At 55.6% G+C, this 24,767-nt stretch overlaps 1 protein-coding gene across 1 annotated transcript; it reads left to right on the forward strand.

Annotated features, from left to right (window-relative positions):
• Window positions 1-1,190: 1,190 nt before the first annotated feature.
• TECTA (tectorin alpha) lies at window positions 1,191-23,336 on the forward strand (the record flags this gene model as incomplete). Its single annotated transcript, XM_084221483.1, has 23 exons — window positions 1,191-1,254; window positions 3,364-3,497; window positions 4,968-5,255; window positions 8,689-8,826; window positions 9,455-9,620; window positions 11,389-11,801; window positions 12,051-12,621; window positions 13,114-13,706; window positions 14,085-14,658; window positions 15,324-15,934; window positions 16,235-16,796; window positions 17,689-17,888; window positions 18,679-19,062; window positions 19,295-19,581; window positions 19,679-19,959; window positions 20,083-20,193; window positions 20,561-20,763; window positions 21,076-21,239; window positions 21,358-21,606; window positions 22,064-22,226; window positions 22,525-22,612; window positions 22,732-22,848; window positions 23,236-23,336. The coding sequence occupies 23 exons, from the start codon at window positions 1,191-1,193 to the stop codon at window positions 23,334-23,336; spliced, it is 6,462 nt and encodes a 2,153-aa protein (XP_084077609.1).
• Window positions 23,337-24,767: the final 1,431 nt, after the last annotated feature.

Raw genomic sequence — 24,767 nt, forward strand, 5'->3', positions numbered from 1 at the left:
GCTGTCTGTCCTGCTTTGCTCCTGTCCTCGCACTGCCACAGTCCCCACCGGTCACTCTCTGCTGCTCTCTGCTAATGAGACTCAGATTTACAATCTGTACAAAATTCTGCCACTCTCCTTCCACCTTTCCAAGACAGGGAATGTGCTAAAACTTTTCCTTGGTGGAATGAACTTTTCCCCATGGAGAACATGCTCGCGTTGATGTGAGCGGAGATCTTTCCTTCCACCGTGTTCCAAACTCTGAGTGATGGGAGTGATGTGGGATAAATTATGGGATGTTCCCCCTGTAATCGTGTGCTCTGTGGCATTAGAAGGAGTTGGATCTGTAGATCCACATTTTCCATAAAACAGATCCATGGGGAGATCACAAAGAGACGCTGGGTTTTTAGGGAGTTTGTTAAGGCTGGCAAGGTGGGGAGGCTGCTGTTGACACCCAGGCTGTACATAATGCACACAGCTGGTGTGGGAAGCTCCCAAATCCCTTTCCAGCACTCCTGGAAAATCCCAGACCTTCCTGGGAGCTCTCCCTGAGCCCTGCCCGTGCGGAACCAGCGCAATCGACGGGCAAAGAAATCAAAGCAGGTGTTTTAGCAATATTTTCTATTGGATTAATAACGAGTAACAAATTGCATTAGGCACAGAAGGAATTAGAGCTGGCACAGGATTTCCCTTTCATTTTGTATCTTCACTCTCTCAATCTCTCATTGATTCCTGTACAAGGAGCTGCCCAGCTGTGTAAATGTTTGTGCTCCTTCCACGCTCGTCCAGCCCCCTGAGGGATGGTTGTGGTGGCAGCCAGGGCAGAGGATTAGCTGAAGCTGAAGCCCCTGGACCATGAGAGCTCAACACAGCTGTGATGTGGAGCAGAGCTTCTCCCTCTGGGATCAGCCAGGAGTGGCCATCCCTGCTCTAAGCAGATCAGGAATTGCTCAGGAGAATAAGGAGACCAGCTGTGGCTGTTCACAGCTCCCAAACATGAAATGAGCTCTTCCAGGTGTTTCTGGGCTTGCTTTGGCATTGATTTGCTGTTATCAGCAGGCATTTCAGGGCTTGCCTGGCAGGTGAGGGACCTCACCTGAAGCTCTGAAACATCCACATGTCAGCAGCAGTCAGGCAGATTTGGGAATCCCCTCAAAGATGAATTTTCCTACCAATGTGATGCACGGCTGGGTTTGTCTCCTTCCTGTAGGATGAACAAGAGATCATTTCTGGGAGCCTGGATGGCCCTTTTGGTGATAACAGCACAGCAGCAAGGTGAGTATCTCCCTGCAGGAAAATATTCCCCAGCTGGGCTGTGCCAGAGACCCCAGGGGGCTTGGGAAATACCTCAGAGGGCTTGGGAAACACCCCTAACTCCTTGGCTGGAGCGAGGACAAGAAGCAGAGTGACCTGAGTGTTCCCCTTGAGGAGGGAGGGACTGAGAATCCTGAGGGCTGCTTGTGTTTATAATTTGTATGGCTGTGTGCACCTGGAGCATTCCAGAGGAAGCAGGAGTTTGGAAAATGTCTGTGTTAGGGTTGCTGAGCAGGTAGTGTGGCACTAGTAGAACTAAAGAGGAATTAAGGAATGTCTGCTGAGCCTCCTATTTAAAAACAGAATAAAATCCATGTCCTGTAGCTGTGCCTTGGCTGTGATAACTCATCAGATGTGTAACAGCTGTGAAATTATTTATTTTACTGCCTGGCAGGAGGAATTTTGCTGTGGCCCTTTGGATGTGTCTGTGGAAACAGGGCTGTGGCTTGGACACCATCAGTGCCACCTCCCCTGTGTCCAACAGGGCACTCAGGGCACACCAATGTCTTAGGAAATCAGGATGCCAGTGGGTTAGGCCAGATTTCCCCTTATCTCCCTTTTCCCAGGGAATTTTGGAGCCTGGGAAGGGTCAGTCAGTGACTCCTTAATGCTCAGCACAGAGCATCCTCAGAGTTGGCATCAAGGAGAGCCCCCTGTGTGTCCATGGGAGCACAGAGCAGCCTGGGGACCCCCCAGGAGCTCAGGGCAGGGTCCTGGGAATGAACAATCCAGGTGAACAGAGCCAGGATTGTTCCAAGCCCAAAGGCTCTGTCATCCCAGATTGAATGTCGTGAGGCTTTCCTGCCTCAAAGAGGGGAGAAGGGGAAGGCAATCCCAGAAAAATCCCTCTTTGCTCTGTGAGGAGCTGACTGGAGGAGCAGGACATGAAATGACAGCAGAAGTCTGGCTGGGACAAGAAGGGAAATGTGCCCTGGGGCCTGAAGTGGCTGCTTGTGCCTCAAGCCGATGGATTTTAGGCTGGTAGAAAAGCAGCAGGCTGAAATGTGTCAAAACCATCTTCTGAAGCACTTTTGGGAGAGACAGTTATGTTCACTGGCAGTGCCTTTTAGCAGGAAAGGGAATTTTGCTGGGAAATGTGGGAGCAGCCGTGACCCCTTGGACTGTCAGGAGCCCTGGCAGGGGAGGAGCAGGTGGGAGGAAGGTGAGCACTGCCAGAAAGGGGGGCACTGCCAGGGAGGTGGGCACTGCCAGGAAGGTGGGCACTGCCAGGAAGGTGGGCACTGCCAGGAAGGTGGGCACTTCCAGGAAGGGGGGCACTGCCAGGAAGGGGGGCACTGCCAGGAAGGTGGGCACAGCCAGGAAGGTGGGCACTGCCAGGAAGGTGGGCACAGCCAGGAAGGGGGGCACTGCTAGGATGGGGGGCACAGCCAGGAAGGGGGGCACTGCCAGGAAGGTGGGCACTGCCAGGAAGGTGGGCACTTCCAGGAAGGGGGGCACTGCCAGGAAGGGGGGCACTGCCAGGAAGGTGGGCACAGCCAGGAAGGTGGGCACTGCCAGGAAGGTGGGCACAGCCAGGAAGGGGGGCACTGCTAGGATGGGGGGCACAGCCAGGAAGGGGGGCACTGCCAGGAAGGTGGGCACTGCCAGGAAGGTGGGCACTTCCAGGAAGGGGGGCACAGCCAGGAAGGGGGGCACTGCCAGGAAGGGGGGCACAGCCAGGAAGGTGGGCACTGCCAGGAAGGGGCTCTGGGGGCTGGAATTGGTGCTGCTTGCCCCCCTGAGCACCTCACATGTGGAACAGCCTGTCCTGCCTGTCCTGGAGCAGGACATGGACCTGCTGTCCTCCTTGAAGCCAAGACTTTGGGGGTTTGACTTGGTCACAGCCCCAGGGCAGGAAAAACTGCAGCTAGGAAAAACTTGGCTGTGCCCTGGCTAACCTGGATGATGCTTTTCCTCCTAAGCCTGGCCTAAAGGCAGTCCCACAGCTCTGCCCTGGCTCCAAGCACCCTTTGGCTGCTGGTGTTGGGGTTTGGTGCTGTTTTCTGTGGCCTCTCTGAAATCAGGACTGTGCAGACCCTGCCCTGAGGACTCTTCTCCCTCTCCTTGCAGCTCACACCATGGCAAGCCTGTACCCATACTGGCAGAACGACACCAAAACCCCCAAAGTGGATGATGGCAGCTCCCCTGAAATCAAGATCTCTGTGCCATTCATCTTTTTTGGAGCCCCATACAGAAGCATTTATGTAAGTAGAGAAAGCAGATCTTCCCTTCATCCTTTTCCTTGCCATTATTGGCTGCATTTTAAACATGCTCTGCCTGTCACCAGGAATTGGGAGATTTATTAGCAGCTACCTGACAAGTTCTTAGATTTCATGAACTGATAGGTTTTATGATTAAGAAAGTCAAAGGTATATTTAATGGGATAATGTTCATAGGAAAGGAATCTAAGAGGCAATAAATTTTCTTTGTGGGTGATTAAATGGCACAGCAAAGCGAAGGGCTTGACACAAGGGACATTATTCCTGCTCCATGACAAGGAACAAGAACATGCAGGACCTGCAGGGGAGAAAAGGGGCAGCAGCTTTGTGGGGGCCCCAGACAAGGACAGGCTGCTGCTGCTCCCAGGTGATGGCACAGAAAAGCCTGGCTGGGCTGAGAGGGGTCACCTGAGCTCACCTAAACCTTAGACAGGGCTTAAGTCAGCGTGACTGTGCCACACCCCAAGTTTTGTGGTCTCTGTGGGATCAGAAGAGAGGCAAAGACTGATCCCTTCTCCAGCTGTTGTTTGTGCACAGCAGCACTGGGAAAGCAAAATCCCATTCCAAATCTTGTCTGGTGGGGATTCCAGCACCCAGGGCAGCAGTGCCATTTGTTGTCCATTCTTTGCAGAAGTGTTGTTTCGGGGAGCACCTTCAGCAGACTCTGGGGAGGCTGAGGTGGCACCTCCCAGCTCTTGGGGAGCCCCAGGATCTGTCACAGGTGACAAAGCCAAAGGCAGTTTTTCCCATGCATCCGCCTGTGTCACCATTGCCCACGTTCCTCAGTGCTGCAGGGCTGAGAAATCCCAAAAGCTGAGCAATCCTTCAGCAGATTTGGGTGCCATCCTGCTCTGATGGGTGCCTCTCCTGCAGAACCCTGTTTTGAAGAATTTTCAGGGTTTTGGGGCTTCCTGCACCAACTGTTGCCCACCATGGGGAGGATGAAGCTGAATCACGCTCAGGCCACTCGCCCTGTCCGTGTATGAACCCAAACCCTCTCTCCCCACACTTCCCACCAAACCAGCCTCTCTGTGCTGACTTATTCTGCCAAACCACCTCTCAGGGAGCACCAGGATCTGTCCCAGATGACAAAGCCAAAGGCAGTTTTTCTTATGCAGCCTCCTGTTTCACCATCATCCACATCCCTCAGTGCTGCAGGGCTGAGAAATCCCAAAAGTTGAGCAATCGCAGGAGCAATCCCTGAGCAGATTTGGGTGCCATCCTGCTCTGATGGGTGCCTCTCCTGCAGAAGAAGAATTATCAGGGTTTTGGGGCTTCCTGCACCAATTCTTGCCCACCATGGGGAGGATGAAGCTGAATCACACTCGGGCTGCTCCCCCTTGTCTGTGTATGGGTCGAGAGGGTTTGGGTTCACACTTCCCACCAAACCAGCCTCTCTGTGCTGCCTTTCTCCCCAACCACCCTTGCTCAGACACCCTGGGGGTCTCCACGCAGGTCAACAACAACGGAGTGATCTCCTTCAACGCCCTGGTCAGCCAGTTCACGCCCGAGGCCTTCCCGCTGACCGACGGCCGCGCCTTCGTGGCGCCCTTCTGGGCCGACGTGCACAACGGCATCCGCGGAGAGATCTTCTACCGGGAGAGCACGGAGCCAGAGCTGCTCCGCCGGGCCTCCCGCGACATCCGCAGGCACTTCAGGGACATGGCCTCCTTCTCCGCCCGCTGGCTCTTCATCGTCACCTGGGAGGAGGTCACCTTCTACGGGGGGAGCAGCACGACGCCGGTGAGGGGCTTCTCGTGGGCGAATTTTATGTCTTCTCCTAGAAAGAGGGGATTTTTTTAAAATTTTATTTCTTGTTCCCTCCAAAGAGGAGAATTTTGGGGGTTGGTGGAGGTGCTCTTCACATTCTGTGTGAGGAGGTGATGTTCTATGGGTTAAGCAGCACGACGCCGGTGAGGGGCTTCTCGTAGGGGAATTTTATGTCTTGTCCTGGAAAGAGGGGAAGTTATTTTTATTTTGTGTCTTGTCCCCTCCAAAGAGAGGAATTTTGGGGGTTGATGGAGGTGCTCTTCATCATCTGTGTGTAAAATTGAGGAGGTGACATTCTATGGGTGAAGCAGCACGACGCTGGTGAGGGGCTTCTCGTGGGGGAATTTTATGTCTTCTCCTAGAAAGAGGGGATTTTTTTTTTTATTTTATGTCTTGTCCCCTCCAAAGAGGAGAATTTTGGGGGTTGATGGAGGTGCTCTTCATGTTCTGTGTGTAAAATTGAGGAGGTGATGTTCTACGGGTGAAGCAGCACAATGCTGGTGAGGGGCTTCTCATGGGTGTATTTTATGTCTTGTCCTGTAAAGAGGAAAACTTTTTATGTCTTTCTCCCTCCAAAGAGGGGAAATTTGGGGGTTCATTCCCCTCCAAAGAGGAGAATTTTGGGGGTTGATGGAGGTGTTCTTCATCATCTGTATGTAAAATTGAGGAGGTGACGTTCTATGGGTGAAGCAGCACGATGTTGGTGAGGGGCTTCTCATGGGTGTATTTTATGTCTTGTCCTTTAAAGAGGAAAATTTTTTATTCAATATCTTGTCCCCTCCAAAGAGGGGAATTTTGGGGGTTGATGGAAGTGTTCTTCATCATCTGTGTGTAAAATTGAGTGAGACACTTTGTGTTCCTGCTCGCCAGTTCCCCTCTGGGCAGAAGGGACTTTTCATTCTCTCCCCTGAGCCTCACTCCCTGCTTTAAGATCCCCAGGGAAAGCATCTCCTCCTCAGTGTTTGCAGGATCTAAGCAAGGCTCTGACACCAATTAGGACTTTTTGGCTCGATCCCAATGCATTTCTTGCATACAAATTCAGATGTTTCTGATGGCAGCTCCCTGCCTGCATGGGAGATTGATCACGCTGATCAGAGTCACACTAATGACTTGGCCATGTCACATGGCCACAAATGTGTGAGCTGCAGCTCAGAGGAGGGGGGTGGCAGTGGGATGTTTGTCAGGGCATGGACAGCTTTTAAATATCTGGTGAGTTTGTGAGCTGTGACTGCAGCTGATGTTGGGAGGTGCTGGTTGGGTTTGTGCTGGAGCTTGGGGTGAAGATAGAATCAGAGTGGTTTGGGTGGGAAAAGATCACCTCATTCCACCTCCTGCCATGGGCAGGGTCACCTTCCCCTAGACCAGGTTCCTCCAAGCCTCATCCAACCCATTCTTGAACAGCAAGTGAGGGATCCCAACTATTGTCTGGCTTGTTCAGGATTATCCTGTGTGCTGTGAGTGCCAAAACCCAGCTTCTCCTGTCTCAAGGAGTTGGCTCTGATGAACAGTTCAGCTCTTTTCCATTTGTTAGAGAAGCTTGAGATTTCATGCATATTTTTTTTGCCAGTCCTGGCAGCACTTGCAGAAAAACCCCACATATATATATATATTTATATATATATATTTTCAGACAGCAAGCAATATAGAGATTCGTGTATTGCCTGAAGAATTACATTTGCAACACAATGCAATTTATTTTGCTTTAGAGCAGCCTTCCTGCTCAGCAGCAGCCAGGGCTCGGGGTTGGCACAGGGAATAGCACCATGCAATTTAAGCAGGAATTTCATCGCAATGCAGAAAAACTGCAGAAAATTTGGGAATGTGGCCTCAGGGACTCTGCAGTTTCTGCCTGGAGATGTCACCTGAGCAAATGGGTTCATTTTCTGAGGGTTGGACAGAGAGAGTGCTCCGTGGCCAGGAGCTCCAAAGAGGGGAATTTTGGGGGTTGATGGAAGTGTTGTTCATGAGGAGAGCCAGGTGTGAGATTCACCTCCTGCCACCCTCCCAGAGGCTCCTGAGCAGAGCAGGGTCTGTTGCTGCGTGGAAAATTTGCTGTGGCATTCTCCAAGTGGCACTGCCTTTATGTGTGACAGGTCTGTGATCTCCCAGCACTGCAAAAGGCTTGGCAAAGGTGAGCAAGAGGAAGCCAGGAGTAGCAGAAAGAATGCCAGGGAAAGGATGAGGAGTGGAAGTGGCTCTGCTGTACTCCCTGCCCTGGTGTGAACTGTGCCATTTGCAGCTGCTCAGAGGCAGCTCTGCCCACACCTCTCTCTCTGTCTCTCCTGACAGCTCCCAGAGCTGCTTCGCCTCCGTGTTCCTGAGTTCTCCTGGCAGGGGCCTCGTTTCCTTGGCAGTGACATCCCCTGTGGCGTGCAGGCAGCCCCGGGCTCCCCTCCGGGGTTTGCTCCAAGGGGATGGGACGTGGTGCCAAGCGACCCCCAGCCCTCCCCTTCCTCCAGCAGCCACCAACTGCTCTCAGTGCTCACTGGCAGAATAATCCCTGATGCTTCCCAGTGGAGATGTTTGGGTCTGTGGTCCTTCCCAATCAGCTGGGAATTGTTTCTGTGGCTGCAGTTTCCTCCCCAGGTAGCCAGGTTCAAAGGGCTGCTCTGCATTAATTAAAAGAGAGGCAGCCCACATTTGGTGCCCTGCTAAAGTCCTGCTTGCTCAGAGGCAGGAGGAGCTGCTCTCAGGGCATGGTCCCAGGGCAGGGATGGGAAGGAGAGGGAAATGCAGGGAGCTGAGAGGAGGGATTGACTGAGCTCCCGGTGCTGAGCTCTGCTGCTGGATCTGCAGGGATGGAGGGGATGTCTCAAGGGAAGGAGCTGCTTCTGTCTTTCTGCACAGCCCTAAAAGGGATGATGGGCTCTTCCCACCTGGATCCTGGCTGGAATGTGCCTGGAGTTTGTGGGGCTGGAAATGCAGAGTCATTTTAAGTGAAAGGAGGAACACGAGCAGAGGATTTAGCAGGTAGGGAGGGGATTTGGCAGGCAGCAAAGTGCAGGATATACATGGCTGGCTTGGATGTAATCCACCCTCAGCAGCGTTGTAGGATGTGAATGTGGAAGGGAACCAGGAAAGATAATGCAGGAATAAAGCTAAGACAGGGTAATGGGAGATAACAGATCACAGCCACCAAATCCTGCCTGCTGCTCCTTCCCCGCCAGCTTATTCTCATGCTGCCATCTATTGGTGCTCCCTTGGATCAGAGCTCGTCTTCATGTTCTCCCAGGTGGAGGAAGGAGCAGAATGGGAGCTGCTGGAGCAGTGGCAGCTATTTTGGGTATTTTAGGTCTCATTCCACTTCTACATCTCACTGTGAGGCTCACCCGGGCCAGACAGCACTGCGGCAGGGGGGCAGGAGGAAAGCGGTGCCCCCTGTGAAGGTGCCCGTGGTTTCCCACAGGTGAACACGTTCCAGGCTGTCCTGATCACAGATGGGGTGTCCTCCTTTGCCTTGTTTAACTACCATGAGATCAGCTGGACCACGGGCACAGCCAGCGGAGGGGATCCCCTCACTGGTCTCGGCGGGGTGATGGCTCAGGTGAGGCTCCTGCTCCCGTGTCCCCCTCCCTGATGAGCTCTTGGATGACTGCCTATGGCTTTTCCAAGGTATCCCTGCTTGCTCAGGCTCCTGAGTCCCTCAGCATCCCCAGCACTGGCCTTGCACTCAACTGCTGGGATGAGCACTCCAAAATTTGGTGGTGGCAGCAGTGCCACAGCCAGTCCCTCTGCCTGAGGAAGGGGACATTGCTGCATAAAGAATGCAGGAATCCAGCACCCCCACACTGCTTCCTCACTTTCTCTCTCCCTGCATTCATCCCCCACTTTATTTTGGCCACTTAGTTCACACACCCTTAGATCTATATGTACTTACATATGTATCTATACAAACATCAATCTGTGAATACATTTCCCTTCTGCTTCTAGTGCCTGTTTAGCTCTTCATTCACATCCTGACTACCTGAAAACAGAAATTTAGACAATTTAGAAATTTAGAAATTTAGACAATTTAGAAACAGAAATTTAGACAGAAATTTAGAAAACAGAAATCTCCAGAAAGAGCTGTTAAAGCTAAAGATGTACTCAGGGGGAGCAGAGAAGTGAGGAAATGCAGCATCGCTTTCCCGTTGCCAAGATGGGTGATGGAATTTGCTCTCTCTCTGGTTTAGGCCGGCTTCAATGGTGGAAATCTCACCAACTTTTTCAGCATGCCAGGCTCCAGAACCCCAGACATTGTCAATATTGAGGAAACAACCAATGTAAACGTCCCTGGGCGCTGGGCTTTCAAAATAGATGGCAGAGAAATAGACCCGGCCAACGGCTGCAGCCTGAGAGGTAAGGCAGAAATGGCATTGCTTGTCCCCAGATTCTGGGGTGCAGTGTAGCAAAAGGCGGTGCTGTTGGGGTACTGCATGATCTGTGCTTTTGCCAGGGCATCCCCATGAGCTGCAGCAGGGACAGAAACACAAGAGAGGGTTCAGTCCTTGCACATCTCCGAGTTGCTGCGATAATTGATGGCAACAGGAAAGACCCGGGGACAGCAATTTCCTCCTGCTCATAAATTAGGGAAGCTGATCTTGTGCCACTTCCCTTGTTTGTGCATGAGGAGCAGCAGGTTTTGCAGGCAGGACAAATGTCATGTGTCTGCAGCAGTTACAGAGTCTGTGCCTGTCAGTGGCAGCGCGGGGCCATAAAGGGATTAATCGATGCACACACTGGCTGCACAGGGGCTCTGCTGCTGAAAGATTATTGCATTTCCATTTGACAAATAAAACTGTCAGGAGCATCCACTGTGCTCCAGGAGTCTTTCCAGCAAGAGAGGATTGTCATTTGCTGGCAGACACTGGAGACATGTGGCTTCTTTATGTCCTAGTTTAGGACTACTCATGGTCCACGAGATCCCAAGGTTCTTGCAGCTCCAGCAGAGTTTTGGGTCCAGCTGCTCCAGCATTTCCCAGCTGCTGACCCCAGGAAGAAAGGCTGGACTTTGCAGAGAAGCTGGAAACCAGTCTCAGCTCTGCAGGTGACAAGAGGAGTGCAAGTAGTCCCACCACTGGATTTAAATTTCACAGTGAATGGCTGATTGCCCTCCACGAGAGGAGATGCAGCGCGAGGTGTCGGAGCTGAATGACACCCCTTATGACACCCTTTTCCCAAATTCCCCACACCAGCATGGTTGGAGTGTGGGCCTTGCCAAGAGGAGACATTTGTTGCATGAAAGCAGAAAATAGCTTTTTTTTTCCTTCTTTTTTTTTTTGGTAGGAGGCAGGGAAGAGAACAAAAAGTTTAGGAGAGGTAAACTCAGGCAGCACACGGCAGAAGCCACGCGCCGGAGGAGTGTGAAAAATGGCCAGATGGAGGGGAGAGAAACTCTCACGGGGACTTGCCATCCTTGTTCTCCAGCCTTCTTCCTGCCTCTCCTGTCTCTCACCAGCCAAACCCGCTCCCTCTCTGGTGCTGTGAGATCACTCAGCACCCTGCTGGGGCTTGTGTGTGGGGTGAAGTTGCTTATCAACAGCTCTTTGGTATAGTAACTACTACGAGCTCTTCCTGAATGGGAGTAAATTGCTCCTGGGGCTGCTGATGACAGAGTGACTTTTTGACCAGCAGAGTTATGTGAACAGAGGAACTGTGGAAGTGAGAGCAAAGCTGGAGGATGGTGCAAGTGCAGCAACAATGTTGGAAACTGCCTCCAAATGGGGCTTTTCCTTTGGGAAAACAGCACAAATGCCTCTTGTGCCCTGCAATACTGAAGAAGAACCAGAGTGGTGGGTGTCCAAAACACATGGAATAACCTTCAAATTTTCCAGCCTGCGTGTTGCAGCACTGACCCCGGATTTGTGACAGCACTCGCAGCATTCTGGGGACTCGTGGCGTGGGCAGGACACAAAGAGGATGCTCCACACGTTAGAAATGAAACTTGGGATTTGCTGAGAGGCTCTTGCTGGGAGTTTGCACAAAGAAAGCAGCTGAGAAGCCCAGCAGCAGGACACGGTGGGGGTGTCCCCACCACAGGACCAGCAGGCCCCCGAGGGTGCGCTCGGAGCGTGTTTCTGTTTCAAGAAGTGATGTAGCGTGGGTTTTCCCCTTTCTGTCTTTCTAGGACAGTTTCTCCGTCAAGGGGAGATCTTTTGGGACAACGCCAACTGCACCACCAAGTGCCGCTGCCTGGACTTCAACAATGAGATCCTCTGCCAGGACATGGCTTGCGGCCCCTTCGAGGCGTGTGAGACGAAGAGCAAATTCTTCCAGTGCGTGCCGGTGGAGAGCAGCACCTGCGTGGTGTTCGGAGATCCACATTACCACACCTTCGACGGCTTCCTCTTTCACTTCCAGGGTTCCTGCTCCTACCTCCTCGCCAGGCAGTGCTGGCCAGGCTCCCAGCTGCCCTACTTCAACGTGGAGGCCAAGAACGAGAACCGAGGCGGCTCCTCCGTCTCCTGGCTGAGGGATATTTATGTGGAGGTCTACTCACACAAGATTGTTCTCCCCAGGGGCGGCTTTGGGAAGGCAAAGGTAAGAGCTCTGCTGGAAGGGGAGAACTTGGCAGGGCAGCAGCCTGGAGAGTGTGGGACGGCACTTCTGGGCCTAATGTGTCCTGGGGAGTGGGCATGGGTGACACAAAGGGCCTGTAGCTTACCACTGGGTGTCCCTCTGTGCATGTCCCTACCCCAAGACCCCACAGACAGCTGTCTTGTCTGTGTCCCGGCACGAGGGCTCTGCTGTTCCACGAGCTGGCTCAGCCGCCGGGTGTTGTCCCTGCAGGTGGACAACCTGGTGGTGTCCCTGCCCATCTCCTTGGAACTGGGTGCAATCAAGGTCTACCAAAGCGGGCTGTCCACTGCCCTGGAGACTGACTTTGGCCTGCTGGTGACCTACGACGGACAGCACTACGCCTCCGTGTCCGTGCCGGGCTCGTACATCAACGCCACGTGCGGGCTGTGCGGCAATTACAACAAAGACCCCGAGGACGACGTGCTGCGCTCGGACGGGAGGGCGGCCACGTCCGTGCCGGAGCTGGGCGAGAGCTGGCAGGTGCCACACCCCGAGCGCAGGTGCTCCACGGGCTGCCTGGAGAACTGCAGCCTCTGCGACCCCGCCACCGAGGCGCTGTATTTCACCCCCGAGTACTGTGGCTTCATCAACAAGAGCGGGGGCCCCCTCTGGGAGTGTGGCTCTGTCGTGGATCCCACTGCCTTCATCCATAGCTGTGTCTACGACCTCTGCAGCGCCAAGGACAATGGCACCGGGCTGTGCCAGGCCATCCAGGCGTATGCCACCGTGTGCCAGGCCCTGGGCATCTCGGTGGGAGAGTGGAGGAGCCAGACGGGATGCGGTGAGTGTTTGGGAGGAGGGGAGCAACGCCAGGGGTTTGCCTGTGTGCCCAGGAGTGTGTGACAGGAGGGGGAGGAAATCCAAAGGAGGGGATTGCCTGAAGTGGAGGCAGTTGGGAAAGAACTGATTGGTCCCTTCTCTCCATGGCATCACACCCTTGCTGTGGAAAAAGTGTGGCACAAGTCAGGCGTGAGGTGGGAGCTGCACGTTGCCATGAGGAGAGTTGGAGGCTGGACTGGAATGGGGACTGGTTGGTCAGTCCACCATCCTTGTCACCTTAAATAGCTGTGGGCAACTCAGCGACCCTGGGGCTATTTTGGAAAAGCCCAGGACTGGCCAGGGAGACCTGGGTGGGAAATGGAGGGGCCAGTCCTACCCCTGAGGGGCTCATGGGTCACTCTGTTGTCTCTGCTGTGGTCAGTGAGAGGGTGGCAGCTGACCCTGAACTGTGCTGTAACACGTCCCTTTGTTTGTCACCCCTCTGCGCCCACAGCAGCGGCCGTGCAGTGCCCGGAGCTCAGCCAGTACTCGGTGTGTGCCAGCAGCTGCCCTGCCACCTGCTCAGACCTCACGGCCCCGCTGGCCTGCACCTCGCCCTGCACCGAGGGCTGCGAGTGCCCCGAGGGCCACGTCCTCAGCGCCGACCGCTGCGTCCCCGTCCAGGGCTGCGGCTGCGACGTGAACGGCCGCTACTACGCCGTCGGGGAGTCCTTCTGGGCCTCACCAGACTGCACCGTGCAGTGCCACTGCCAGGCCGGCGGGGAGGCCCGGTGCTTCAACACCACCTGCCCCGAGGGAGAGATCTGCACCATCGAGAACGGCTACCGGGGGTGCTACCCAAAGCGGGAGACCGTGTGTTTGGTGGGGCAGGACCAGGTGCTGCAGACATTTGATGGCATCGCCTTCCCCTACCCGCTGGAACAGTCCTACACGCTGCTCAAGACCTGCCCGGAGAGGCCAGACTTCATTGAGGTGGACATCAACCAGAAGAAGGTTGGCTCTGCTCCCAACGGGCCGCGCGTCGTGCGGGTGCAGGCGGCTGGCCAAGAGGTGAAGATTGGAGGCGCCAGGCTGTCAGACATTAAGGTAAAGGTGCTGCCCAGGGACAGAGTGGGAGGTGGTGGCTTGTGGTGTGATCCAGGGTGATTATGGGTCTGTGGCTGTGGACACCAGAGGGACACTTGAACCATCATGTGGAGGCCCTTTGCGTGCCTGTCAAGTTGTTGCACCAGCACTGCTCCTTCTGTTTGCTGAGGAGGCTTTCCCGCCTTCTTCTCCTGCAACTTGCTTTTTCCCTGGAAGAAAAATTGCTTTTTGTGGGGCAAAACCCAAAGATACAGCTGTATGCCCTCACTCAGAGGAGGCTCTGGGCCTTGGAGGGAGGGTCTGGGTCAGGAAGTGTTTAATGTGGTTGGGCAAAGCCGCATCACCCTCCCTGAATCCTCTCCACCTTGTTCCCTGCAGGTGAACGGTAACGACGTGGAGCTGCCCTATTTCCACCCCTCTGGGCGCCTGGAAATCTACCGGACTGACAACAGCACCGTGATGGAGTCTGAGGGGCTCCTGGCCGTCAGCTACTACGACTCCGGCCTCCTGGAGATCCGCCTCTCCACCTCCTACTTCAACTGCACCGGGGGCCTCTGCGGCCTCTTCAACGACAACGCCACCGACGAGTTCTGCCTGCCCAAGGGCAAGTTCACGGACAACCTGGAGCTCTTCCTGGAGAGCTGGACCACCTTCGATGAGTTCTGCAACGGCGAGTGCGGGGACCTGCTCATGGCTTGCAACAACGACTCGGAGCTGCTCAAGTCCTACAGGAGCCGCTCCAGCTGCGGCATCATCAACGACCCCACCAACAGCTCCTTCCTGGAGTGTCACAGCGTGGTCAATGTCTCAGCCTACTACAGGACGTGCCTCTTCCGCCTGTGCCAGAGCGGGGGCAACGTGTCGGAGCTGTGCGACTCGGTGGCACGCTATGCCAGCGCCTGCAAGAACGCCGACGTGGACATCGGCCAGTGGAGGAGCCACAGCTTCTGCCGTGAGTCCACCAAAGCTCTTCATCACCCTGGGTGGGGAGAAGGGAGTTTGGAGCCCACCAAACCCAGGCAGAGTCATTTCAGTGGGGATTTGTGGGCATGCAGAGGCAGAGCAGCTCTTCGTGTGGGATGCTGGAATCACACCTGGCAGCGGTTTCTGGTGCTAGCAGAGGGAGATTCCCCAGGGAAGTGGTTTCAGGGTGGCATTTCAGGAGGCAGCAGAAGTTTTATGGGGCACTGTTGGAGCATTCTGGAGCCACAGATGGTGTCTGGCAGTGCTGTACGCCACCACCAGAGGATAATTTGAATAACACTGGATTTTAGCTGTCGCTGTAAACTTGCCTCATAACTCATAAGCAAATGTGAAAAATCCCAAGTGTGGCAGTAGATCGTGGGAAGGCTGTGCCTGTCTCTGCCTCAGAGGTGTTTGTTTGGGAAATAACAGGAGGAGGTGAGGTTTGGCACATGGCAGGGCAGGGCTGAGATGTGAGGGGGATGATGGCTGAGAGGAGAAAGGATTGCAAAAGGAATGGGATGAGCCGGTGGCCACAAGGTGCTGGGACTGTTTCCCCTTTTCCCTCAAATCCATCACCACCGGTTTTTCCCTGTTCCTCACCCCGTGCTGTTGGAGCTGGGGGCTCAGGCTCTGTGTTTGCCAACCCTGCAGCTCTCTCCTGCCCGGAGAACAGCCACTTTGAGGAGTGCATGAGCTGCGTAGAGACCTGCGAGACCCTGGCCTCGGGCCCCGTGTGCAGGGACACCTGCTCGGAGGGCTGCCAGTGCGACGAGGGCTTCGCCCTGCGCGGCACCCGCTGCATCCCCCGCCGCGAGTGCGGCTGCAACTTCGAGGGCCGGCAGCTGGCCACCAACCAGACCTTCTGGATGGACATCTCCTGCCACTTCCTGTGCTACTGCAACGGCTCGGACAACAGCGTGTACTGCGAGAACGTGTCGTGCAAGGACGACGAGTACTGCCTGGAGGAGAACGGCCTCTACTACTGCCATGTCCGCACCGATGCCTCCTGCATCATCTCAGGCTATGGGCACTACCTGACCTTTGATGGCTACTCCTTCGACTTCCAGAGCAGCTGTGAGCTGGTGCTGTGCACCACCATCTCCCGGCCCATGGTGGAGCGCTCGGACACGTTCCCAGCGTTCACTGTCACGGCCAAGAATGAGGATCGGGACACCTCTCTGGCCCTGTGGGTGAAGCAGGTGGAAGTGGAGGTCTTTAATTACAGGATCGTCATCCACCGTGCCTACAAATACACTGTGCTGGTGAGTGCAGGCCCATGAGGGCTGTGATTATTTCTGCAGGTGTGACTCCCAAAACTGTGGAGCAAAACCCTAGACATGAGGCCTTAGAGTTTACAAGGTTTTCTGGGGGTTATATCATGCCTGGGGCTCATCCTAGGGTGCTGCCAGGCACAATTTTTGGAGAGGATTTCTGTTTTGGCTGTGGAGGCGAGGTCAGCAGGGACCTTTCTCTGGGAATGCTGAGCCGCCCTCATTTGTGTCCTTCTGTGGAAGCTCCCACCATCACCCCCGCTCACAGTGTGCCTTGTTCCCTCCCTGCAGGTCAACGACGAGCGTCTCTACCTGCCCCTGAAGCTGGGCCAAGGCAAAGTGAACATCTTCGCCTTCGGTTTCCACATCGTGGTGGAGACCGACTTCGGGCTGAAGGTGGTGTACGACTGGAAGACCTTCCTGTCTGTCACCATCCCACGGGGCTTCCAGAACCTCACCTATGGCCTCTGTGGCCGCTACAATGGCAACCCTGAGGACGACCTGGTGGCTGCAGGGGGGACACAGGCCACCAGCATCAGTGACTTTGTGCAGAGCTGGGCCAAGCGGGACGCGTTCTGCCGCGTGGGCTGCGGCGACCGCTGCCCCGCCTGCGGCAAGGTGGAAGGATTCTGGAAGCCCCAGCAGCTCTGCAGCCTCATCCCCAGCCAAAGTGGTGTCTTTGCCAAGTGCCACAGCAAGATCAACCCCGGCTTCTTCTACAAGAACTGCCTCTTTGACACCTGTGTGGATGGGGGGGCCATGCAGACAGCCTGCAGCTGGCTGCAGAACTACGCCAGCACGTGCCAGACTCAGGGCATTGCCATCACTGGCTGGAGGAACTTCACCTCGTGCTGTAAGTGACACCCTGCCTCCAGGTTATTTTTTTCTTGGGGTGCCAGGGAGGGGGAGGCCAGTGGCCTGGCAGCCAATCCCTCCCACACTTGCTGGGTGAACTCTGAGACGCCGTATTCTCCTGGAGTTGTCACAAACTGCATGTGGTACAGCAGGAGCAGGGATGGAAAAGGGGATGTCTCAAGCTCAGAAGGTACAGGGATGGAAAAGGGTAAGCCTCAGGCTCAGAAGGGACAGGGATGGAAAACGGAAAGCCTCAAGTTCAGAAGGTATAGGGATGGAAAATGGGAAGCCCTGAGGTCAGAAGGGACAGGGATGGAAAGGGGAAGCCTCAAGCTCAGAAGGGACATGGATGGAAAATGGAAAGCCTCAAGCTCAGAAGGGACATGGATGGAAAATGGAAAGCCTCAAGCTCAGAAGGGACATGGATGGAAAATAGAAAGCCTCAAGCTCAGAAGGGACAGGGATGGAAAATGGGAAGCCCTGAGCTCAGAAGGCATCATCCATCCCCCACTGTTAACCAGGAATTATATCAGTCAGCCTCAATGCCAGCAGTGCGTGTTTGCTCTAACGAAGCTGCAGCCCCTTGTCAATAAGATGACAATGTGCTGTTCAATCAGGCTCCTGAGGATGGGCACTGCACGCATCCCTGGCAGCCAATCTGTCTGGCAAATCAGATGGGAAGTAATTGTCCTTGCTAACGAGACTGAAAATTAAATTTGTGTCGTTTTTCCCTTCTAACAAGCAAGCTCATGGCTCAGAGGCCCCGCTCTCACAGGGTGGTGAGGCCACAGACTGGCACCACGCATGACAGGTCTGAATCAGTCCCTGGTGGGGAGCCAGGTTGGTGGTGTCCGTGGAGCTAATCTGTGCCTGTTTTGTCCCCTGCTCAGCTGTCAGCTGTCCCCCCAACAGCCACTACGAGAGCTGTGTGTCCCTGTGCCAGCCACGATGTGCTGCCATCCGGCTGAAGAGCGACTGCAGCCACTACTGCGTGGAGGGCTGCCAGTGTGACCCTGGCTATGTCCTCAATGGCAAGAGCTGCATCCTGCCCCACAACTGTGGCTGCTACTCTGATGGCAAATACTACGAGGTACACAGCTCTTGGGGCCTGCTCCCTCCCTCTGGATGATATTTCTGGGCAGAGTTTGAGGGGGAATGACAGTCAGGCTGGTAGCAGGGCTAAAGAGGAGAGGGATGTCCTTCCATGGTGTGCTGCACAGGGAGTCTTTCTATCCAAAAAAAGCCATCATGCAGTTGTTAGATGAAGGTGAACCTGGGTGTCAAGCACAAGAAGGAGCTGGTGGAGGTGGGATGAAGAGAAGGTGGTAACTGGGAAGACTATTCGATGAGTGCCAAAATCCAATATTGTATGATCACATTATGCTACGTATTGACACATAGTAGATTTAGTGTTTCACGTGAAATTTGCTTTTTTGTAGCTACTGGATGTCACTGAGGAATTTGAAGCAGGAGAGCCCTGTGCTGATAGCACTGGTTATATCATAGTGGCTTGTATTTTTTGGCAGTGAAACTCTTGTGTGTAAGGTGCCTGTGCTCCATGAGGAGCCAGTATCGGGGTACTGTCATATGGGCTTCCTTGCAGATGGGTTGGTGGCTGGCAGAATGCAAGAGGCCACAGGGGTATTAAGCAGTATGGCTTTGTGTGTGCACAAAAGGTGGGGGAGGTTTTGGTAGCAGTGCAAACCTGACTGTGGGTAGCAGAGATGTTGCAAGGCAGGTTCAAGCTGCCAGCGTGTTCTTTGCACCCTTTCTTCCGCCCTCGTTTCCTGCTCTTGCTTGCTGTGTGACAGAGGGGTGCAAACCTTGTCCCAGACACCCTCTGGGCTGACAGGACAGCCGCTGATGCGTCCCTCTTTCAGCCCAAGCAGCTCTTCTGGAGCGGGGACTGCACCCGGCGGTGCCGCTGCTTCCGGCGCAACCTGATCCAGTGCGACCCGCGGCACTGCAAGTCCGACGAGGAGTGCGCGCTGCGCAACGGCGTCCGCGGCTGCTTCAGCACCCGCAGCTCCTTCTGCCTGGCGGCCGGCGGCGGCGTCTTCCGCACCTTCGACGGCGCCTTCCTCCGCTTCCCCGCCAACTGCGCCTTCGTCCTCTCCACCATCTGCCAGAAGCTGCCCGACTTCTCCTTCCAGCTCATCATCAATTTCGACAAGTGGTCCTCGCCCAACCTCACCATCATCTCCCCCGTGTACTTCTACATCAACGAGGAGCAGATCCTCATCAGCGACAGGAACACTGTCAAGGTAGAGGTCTTGTCAGGGGTGTGCAGCCCCTCCAGAGTGGGGCTGGGAGGGGATACTGGGTGGCAGTCCAGGCTGTACCATGGTCTCCACAAGGGCCCCAGGCTACTGTCAATGTTTTCACAGCTGGGGTAGTGGGAAGCAGCTGTGGAATCTTTCATGAGTGGCTCGTGCCCACATCCATAGGCAGAGGATATGGGAGGGATGTCAGCTTTGTGTCCTTCTCTCACACTAGGTGAACGGAAGCCTCGTGAGCATCCCCTTTGTCACGGGGCTGTCCACCAAGATCTTCAGCCAGGAAGGCTTCCTGGTCATCGACTCCAGCCCCGACATCCAGATCCGCTACAACGGCTTCAACGTCATCAAGATCACCATCGGGGAGCGGCTGCAGAACAAGGTGTGCGGCCTCTGCGGCAACTTCAACGGCGACCGCACCGACGACTACGCCACGCTGCGGGGCAAGCCGGCCGTCAGCAGCGTGGTGCTGGCACAGAGCTGGAAAACCAACGGCATGCAGAAGAGGTGAGTGGACAGCCAGCCCTTTCCCACCAGGTGGGAGCGGGAATGGGAGCAGGGCTGGCCATGAAAGGAGCCCCCACAACGTGTCCGGTGCTCACAGCTGCAACGAGCTGCAGTACTCGCAGTATGCCGCCTCCTGCGACAACGTCCAGATCCAGGAGCTGCAGAGTGACAGCTACTGCCTGAAGCTGACCGACATGAAAGGCTTCTTCCAGCCATGCTATGGCCTCCTGGATCCTTTGCCTTTTTACGAGTCCTGCTTTTTGGATGGCTGCTACAACCACAAGAAGGTCCAGCTGTGCGGCTCGCTGGCTGCCTACGGAGAGGCTTGCAGGACCTTCGGCATCCTGGGCACTGATTGGATCGAGAAAGAGAATTGCTGTAAGAGAACTGGGGCTGCTCAGGTCGAGGGGAGCCATGTCCCACTGGGGAGAGGGGCTAGAGGTGGCTGCCCCACGGTCTGAGGGTAAAGGTTGTGTTTGTGCTGTGTCTTGTGCTGTTTAGCAGGAGTGGTGGAAGATCCCTGCGTGGGCGCCGACTGCCCCAACCGCACCTGTGAGCTGGACAACGGCGGGGAGCTGTGCGGCTGCATCGAGCCCCCACCCTATGGGAACAGTGAGTCCTCTGCTCCTGGCCCTATGGGAACAGTGAGTCCTCTGCTCCTGGCTGTGGGGTCAGTGCTGAGCTCCACCTTGGGCCATTATGCCACAGGGGCTTTGGGAAGGGATGTGCTGAGGGCTGTGACCTCTGCCAAGATGGGTTTCCCTGACCATGCACAGTTCAGGAGGGGAGCAGAGAGTGGGGAACAGCTTTTCTGGGGTCCACATTGTGGGCAGCTCTGGTTTGGGAGCACTTTGAGCAGCAGGGGTGTAGGATGGGCAGAGCACAGCACAGGAGATGATCCCAGCCCATTTCTGGTGGTGGAAAGAAGTGCCAAGGGGTCATTTGTGGTGATCTGAAGTTGTGACATCTTCTCCTCCAGCCACCCATGACATCATTGATGCAGAGGTGACCTGCAAGGCCGCCCAAATGGAGGTGTCCATTTCGAAGTGCAAGCTGTTCCAGCTGGGCTTTGAGCGTGAGGGCGTGCGGGTCAATGACCGCCACTGCCCCGGCATAGAAGGGGAAGACTTCATCTCCTTCCAGATCAACAACACCAAAGGCAACTGTGGCAACTTGGTGCAGGTGAGCTGGGACATGGGGCACACAGGGCTGGGAGTGTGGGACAGTCCAGTGCAGTCCAGCTCAACTCCAGGGTTGGGGCAGGTCAGTGCAAGTGATGCTTGGTAGGTGCTTTAATGAGCTGGGGGTCAAGGAGAACGCAGGAAGGTTTTGTAGAGAAGAGATGCAATTCCAAGCCCCACCATTCCCTACCCTTTCTGGCCAGAGGTGATGAGGCAGCAGCTCCCTTGTCATACAGCTCATTTAGAGGTGCTCATTAGGAGCAGGGAAGCAGGGACTGCTGGCATTAAGCAGTGCCCTGTGCTTCCTCTGCAGTCCAACAGCACTCACATAGTGTACAAGAACACGGTGTGGATCGAGAGTGCCAACAATACGGGCAACATCATCACCCGGGACAGGACCATCAATGTGGAGTTCTCCTGTGCCTACGAGCTGGACATCAAGATCTCCCTGGATTCAGTTGTGCGGCCGATGCTCAGGTAGGAGCAAGGCCCATTACACAGATGGGTGAGGCTGTGCTGGTTCTGAAGCCAGGCAACAATCTGGGAGTTCAAAACCTTCCCTCCAACTGAGCCAGTGTTTTTTTGTCATCGTTAGCGTGATTAACCTGACGGTGCCGACACAGGAAGGGAGCTTCACCACCAAGATGGCCCTGTACAAGAACTCGTCCTACAAGCACCCGTACCGGCAGGGCGAGGTGGTGCTCACCACCCGGGACGTGCTCTACGTGGGGGTCTTTGTGGTGGGGGCCGACTCCAACCACTTGATCCTGATGCTGAACAAGTGCTACGCCACCCCCTCGCGGGATAGCAACGACAAACTGCGCTACTTCATCATCGAGGGAGGGTGAGCTACCACGAGCCCCTTTGGTTCTCATGGTGTCTGGAAGGGTGGTGGCATCAGCTGGGACAAGGACCTTTAGGCCAAGGGGATGGTTGATCAAAATCTGGAAAGGGTGAGGAGCAGTGTTGCTAGAGCAGGAAGTTAATTTGCTTGGTGTGGACACAGCCAGAAGCCCTGGGTGTGGCAGAGTACCAGGTGCAGAGAGAAGCACTTTCATTGTGTTCATGATGCTGTGGACAGCACCTAACTGCGGGAGACAGGGAGATATGGATCATGCACAGGCATTTTGGGAAGTTGGAAAGGCCAGAGAGAGGTGACAGAGGCAGGGCGCGACACCCTTGTCCAGACAAGGCATGGCAGGATCCCACACCCCATTGTGGGACTTGGGGTGGGGGGCTTTATGGAGACGGGAGGGTCCCAGTCACAGGAGGGTGGTGCTGAGCACCAGTGCTTTGCACAGGTGCCAAAACATGAAGGACAACACCATTGGCATCGAGGAGAACGGGGTGTCCCTGACGTGTCGCTTCCACGTCACCGTCTTCAAGTTCATTGGGGACTACGACGAGGTTCACCTGCACTGCGCCGTGTCCCTCTGCGACTCCGAGAAATACTCCTGCAAAATCGTGAGTGGGGCCAGTGCAGAGGGAGGGGATGCTTGATTTGGAGGGCTATTCCAGCGTGCAGTGAGCCCTGATGATGTGGCATTGGACAGGTGACCAGAGAGATGTACCCTAGGCGTGAGATGGGAGAGTTGTGTGTAGGCATGGGGAGGAGATGCTCTGTCACAGGCAGGTCACCTTGGGACCTGTGCTCTCTGAGCCTGGCTGCTGGGTCCCTCTGGGAGTTGAGACAGGTGGAGGGGCACAGAGAGGGCCTGGGCAGAGGCTGAGGGTGACAGAGGTGGCGTTTATCCCCAAACAGAACTGCCCTCAGCACACGAGGATGGCCAGCGCCTTCGCTGAGGAGTCCAAGGAGCAGATCCTCTCAGTGGGGCCTATCAGGAGGAAGAGTAAGTGTGGGACCCCATGGAAGGCTGGGGGGGTCTGTCTGCCATCCCAGCCTCAGGCAACCAAGGACCAGAGGTGTGGGAGCGTGGCTCAGGTGTCCCCCTTTGCTGTTTGTGTCCAGGATCAGACTGGTGCGAGGACAACGGAGGCTGTGAGCAGATCTGCACGAGCCAGGCGGACGGGCCTTTGTGCAGCTGTGTGACAGGGACACTGCAAGGGGACGGCAAGAGCTGCAGGGGCAAGTACCGGGGTCAGGGTGGGCACAGCAGGGGACTGCCACCCCCAAAACGGGGCTGTGGGGTGAGCAGTGTGAGGAAAGGGGCTGGGACGTGTGCTGTGTTGCAGACAGAAGGTGTATGGAGGGCAGGGAGCCAGATGTGCCCTGTCACTGTCACCTGAGGGCTGTGAGGGCACTGCTGGCAGGTTCAGAAGAGGTGGCAGGCAGCTGCAAGGGAGGTGATGGTGCCTGCATGGTGCAGGGCAGGGTAGAATAAATGCAGTGGGCCTGGGAGCCCAGCAAGGAGGGTCGGGCATTTGGGTGGGCACCAGCCTGGCACGGTTTGGGGGGCATTTGGGATGGAGGCACCCAGAGCCCCAGCTCACGTGGGTCTTGTTGTGTTGGCAGCCTCCAGCTCTTCAGGGGAGCACCGTGCCCGAGTGACGCTCCTGCTGGCGGCCCAGCTGTGCCTGTGGCTGCGCTCAGCTCCGCAGCACCTGACCTCGTAGGCGCGGCCCCGCCGCCCAGCCAAAAACTGTTCTCGCGTCAGCCTGAGTCTTTGTAGGGTAGGAGACAGCCCCCCCGGGGTGGCCACGCTGCTGCCCACCCGGCCATGCTGCAGGAGGCCAAGGGATGTCACCTGAGAGAGGTGGGACACAGACCCGGCGCAGCGGCAGCGACGGCTGGAGCAGGATGTTTGCCAGCAGCGATCTGGGACTGGGGTTTGGGGTTTTTTAACAGCTTTCCATCATTGATGTGGACTCAAGGAGGGGTTTTGCAGCTTTTCCCCAGGCTCTCCCTTGTGGGGTGCACTGTAGGTGGTCCACAGCACTGTTGGTGGTGTGGGAGAGGGTGGAGCAGGTGCTGTCCCCTCATGTGGACAGCTGCAGGTCTCCACTGTCCGTGGGAGCTGCCACCAGGGTCTTATGAGCTCACAGACTCAACCAGAGGTAGGTGTTGGGGCACAGGTCATGGCCAGAGCAGTGCTTTGCCATCTCTGGATGTTGTGACACCTTGGGACTGTGTCACCCTCTGACTCTCCAGAGCAGAGGTGGTGCTGAGGTTTGGTTCAGGGAGGCAAACCCATCCATGAGGGTCTGGAAATCTTGGCATTGTGCTGTGGTGGTGACAAGCTGGTGCCAGTAATTGGAAAGAGGTGTTTTCTGGTGGGCAGGAATGAGAGTCAGAGGAAGGAGGGATGAAATTCCCTGCCATGCTTGTGTGGTGTGCAAGGGTTGAGGGTCACAGCAGGGTTGGGGTCTGCGGGCACAGGGCAGCATTGGGGTGCTGGTGAAAGAGTGGGGAGCAGCCTTGGGGTGCTGGTGGGTGTGGGGGGGCTGTGTTGGTGTCTTGTCTTGTGTTTGTACTCTGTGAAACGGCTGCGTGGGAATAAAAAGTGTTGTAACCCTTCGTAAGCACCGGCTCCTGTGTGATGGGGGCGCGGAGCAGCAGGGCTGGAAGGACACCAAGGCTGCCAGGAGTCCCTGGGAGGGATGGACAGGGAGTTTTGGGGTGCCAGGCAGGGGCACAGCAGAGCTGCAGGCAGGGGTTGTGGCTGGAATGTGGGTCTGGCAGGTTTGCCATGGGGTGGGCTGGGATGTAGGGCAGAAGGAGCAGAGGAGATTTGGGTTCTGGAGCAGGTGGGACACTAGTTCCAATGCCTCAAGACAAGAGGTGGGTAACAGGGTGTCATGGACTCTGCTCTGCTTGTTCTCTGCCTCTCAGCTCCCTCTTTGTGTCTCCATGCCCTCTGTGTGTATGTTAGCTCTGAATTCCCTCTTTCATCCCTCTTTGCTCCCTGTGACTGCCTCTCTGCTGCCTCATTCCCCCATCTCTGTTCCTCTTTCCTCTCCTGTCTCTGCTCCCTCTGTCCTCACTCTCTGCCCTCTCTGTGCTTCTCTGCCATCCCTCTCCTGTCCCTGCTCTCTGCTCCCTCCCAG

This window comes from Fringilla coelebs (assembly GCF_963513975.1).
Source record: "Fringilla coelebs genome assembly, chromosome: 25".
In the NCBI taxonomy this organism is placed as follows: domain Eukaryota; kingdom Metazoa; phylum Chordata; class Aves; order Passeriformes; family Fringillidae; genus Fringilla; species Fringilla coelebs.